General features: G+C 42.0%; 2 protein-coding genes across 2 annotated transcripts in view; one reads left to right on the top strand and one right to left on the bottom strand.

Moving 5' to 3' along the window:
* Positions 1-383, bottom strand: part of LOC118407968 (CAAX prenyl protease 1 homolog) — a gene marked incomplete at its 5' end in the record, with an annotated part of 5,975 nt that extends 5,592 nt beyond the window's left edge. The window contains 1 exon segment of the mRNA XM_035808573.1: positions 267-383. Within this exon segment, the coding sequence (XP_035664466.1) occupies positions 267-383 (117 nt within the window).
* Positions 384-2,293: 1,910 nt separating this feature from the next.
* Positions 2,294-3,049, top strand: part of LOC118407966 (skin secretory protein xP2-like) — a gene marked incomplete at its 3' end in the record, with an annotated part of 2,067 nt that continues 1,311 nt past the window's right edge. The window contains exon 1 of the mRNA XM_035808572.1: positions 2,294-2,849. Coding sequence (XP_035664465.1) covers positions 2,294-2,849 — 556 coding nt within the window. The remainder of the gene's footprint in view (positions 2,850-3,049) is intronic.

Below are 3,049 nucleotides of genomic sequence, written 5' to 3'. Positions count from 1 at the left end.
GAAAGGAAAAAAAAAAAAAAAAAAAAAAAAAAAGAAAAAAAGAAAAAAAAAAAAAAGCAAAGAAGAAAGAAAAAAGAAAAGAAAAAAAAAAAGGATCGAGAGGCGAGGATAGATGAGCCGGTACCCACGGCCAATGAAACTCCTCTGCCGGCTTATCTTCTTGATTGATTCTTGATTGATAGAGCTACCTTTACCTTTTTATTACATGTATAACAGTTATTTTAGGGAAATATAACAAAGAGATGAGCTAAGAGACAATGCCTCACCTGTTTGTTGAAGCCATGTCTGTCCTCTATGACAAATGTAGAGTATAAACCCCAGGGTAGTCCTGTTACAGTACTAAACACAGTACCTAACAGTACAAATGTTACTGACTGCAGAATCTGAGGAAAAATATCACAACAACAGTAAATGTACAGTATAAGCCACATGTTATTACTGTTTTAGTACTAAACACAGTACCCATCAGTACAAACATTACTGACTGCAGAATTAGAATCTGTAGAGGAAAAACATCACAACAACAGCATTAAGATGTAGAGTATACGTCCCAGGGTAGGCCTGCTACAGTACTAAACACAGTATGCAACAGTACAAATGTTACTGACTGCAGAATCTGAGGAGGAAAAACATCACAACAACAGTAAATGTGGAGTATACGCCCCAGGGTAGGCCTGTTACAGTATACCCAACTGTACAAACATTACTGACTGCAGAATCTGAGAAGGAAAAACAACACAACAACTGTTATCAACTGTATAAAAACAGCTTTGCTACTGTGTTATACTAATATTATAAGGTATAGGACTCGCAAGCTTGACTTTTAACTTGTTGTTGGATATACAGTTAAGTTCATATGTCTTGCAAAGTTTATACTACTCTCTGTATCATGGAACAGTCAAACCTGTTTATAGTGACCACTCAAAGGACAATTGCCACAGCAGACATGTGGTAGATAGGTGGTCGATACACAAAATGGGGAAAAATACTAAGTAATCTAAGCCGGCTCGTGTGTGCACATTTTTGTGATTCTGGATATTCGTGGTTAGAATAATGTGTGAAGCTATTAATGAATTGTTATGATATTTGCTATGTCGGTCTACTAGGTCTTATGAAGATGAAGGTCAGGGTCAATCCTGGGCCTTTTGGTGGCTTGCCTCATAACTAGTACAGAGAATGCTAATTGATTAATTCCTTAGTGTTAAATTTAAAAGATAGGAATTTCATACTTGTCACATGTGAAAGTGAGGTTAACATCACCAAGGATTACAAGCAGGTAAATGTGAAAGTCATTTGCATAGAATGTAAAAACTTCTCCAAATATTTCATGGAGGTACAATGTTTGATGCCTCTGAACTGTTTAACAAATCAGTGATCCATGACTTACTAGGGTAGCTGTTCTAGTCTGTGACAAGACATAATAGGTGGTATTGCATGGCATAATGGCTAGGGTGTTTGACCCAGAGCCCAGACATACCACTGACGTCTAATCCTTGGGAAAGCACTTGGTACGGTTTTTCTCACTTTATTCACTACATGCAGGTGGAAATTTGCACCAAGTTCAGGGAGAACCACACCTTGAACTTAAGGAACCCACCAAACTTATCGAAAAGAGTAGGGGTCCTTCCTGCAGCTGGTGTGAGTGGATCAAATAAACCTGTCCGGATATGCAGATTGTACTGTTCAGTACAGACCTTGTGTGCTATGCATACACCCCTTGGCAGCCAGGTATGCAATAGTACAAACAAAAAAATGAATGCCTGGGTGAGCAAGTGAGGTCAGGTGAAGTTTTCTTACGTAGGCAGGGAACAGGGAGGGTCTTTGTTAGACCATGACAGATGAAATGAATACACATAACAACATGTTACATGTATATCAAAAGAAATTGTGACCAAAGCTCTTTAAGCCACTGAGGTACAGTTTAGACAGTATTTTGTTTGTACATGAGGCCTTGATTTCCCTTTGAATTGAAATGCTCTAAGGCTCTAGAGGTTAAATAGATTCATTAGTTTGGGGCAAACATATTTTATACAAAAAAATTCACACGGTGGTCAATACATAAGAAAAACTTAACTAAGATTAGTAAGAAAAGGCAACTGGGAAAGATGAAACACTAAAAATAAGGTTATTTTGTATGCTCTTGCTCAGAAGTTACTTCATGCACAAAGGTCAAAGGGTGGTTCATTCTTTACTTCCTGCAACGCCATTTTGACTACCCGGTATATACTACAGGACCTATTGCAGATTCCTACTACCATCAACTGGTATTCTGGTCATCTACTTCTTCCACAAAATGGCTGATAAAGGATCAACAAGTGCCAAGGGAGCAGGAAAGGCGAAAAGGATGAAACGAGGTGCGGAAACACAGGAACAAGGCGAGGCGACACGCCCAAAACAGTTGCGGGCGGAACATCCACCAGTGGGGGAGGGGGGCCAGGGGCGTGGCGAGGAAAGTGCTCAGGTGCAGGGACCGTCATTGGTGCCAGCAGATCCACAAATTGCCCAGGCTCCAGACCAAGACGAACAGCAGGCACCACTGCCACCTCACCCAGCCCCTCAACTGCCGGGACCAGTAGAACAACAGCAGGCACCACTGCCACCTCAACCAAGTCAGGAGGGGCAGGGAGCTCCAGCCCCTCAACCGCTGGAATCAGGAGATCAACAGCAGGCACCACTGGTCCCTCAACCAGGTCAACAGGAGTATGGGGCTCCAGCCCCTCAACCACCTACTGACCAAGCTCCTGCAAATGCTGGGCAGCCACCAGCTCTGCAGATGTCTGTAGGTCAAGTACTAGATTATTTTGGTGGAGCGACCATCAGGATCCAGGATCGAGCCCTTGCAGCAGGAGGTATGGTGGCTGGAGCCACACTTGGGGCTGCTTATATAGGCAGCATGGTTTGTTTGTTTTATTTGTTTCATATAACCAGTACCAGTAATTAAAAGTGCCTGTGGTATAGCACAACAATTTTGCAAAGTAAGTACTGTGCAAGCTGTTAAAGACCAGACTGCTAGGTTTGATGCATGCAGCCGGGATAGTTAAATAATGCC

The sequence above is a fragment of the Branchiostoma floridae genome, unplaced genomic scaffold (assembly GCF_000003815.2).
Source record: "Branchiostoma floridae strain S238N-H82 unplaced genomic scaffold, Bfl_VNyyK Sc7u5tJ_1511, whole genome shotgun sequence".
Classification (NCBI taxonomy): Eukaryota; Metazoa; Chordata; class Leptocardii; order Amphioxiformes; family Branchiostomatidae; genus Branchiostoma; species Branchiostoma floridae.
Note: the sequence above shows the minus strand (reverse complement) of the source record. Positions and strands in the feature narration are given on the sequence as shown.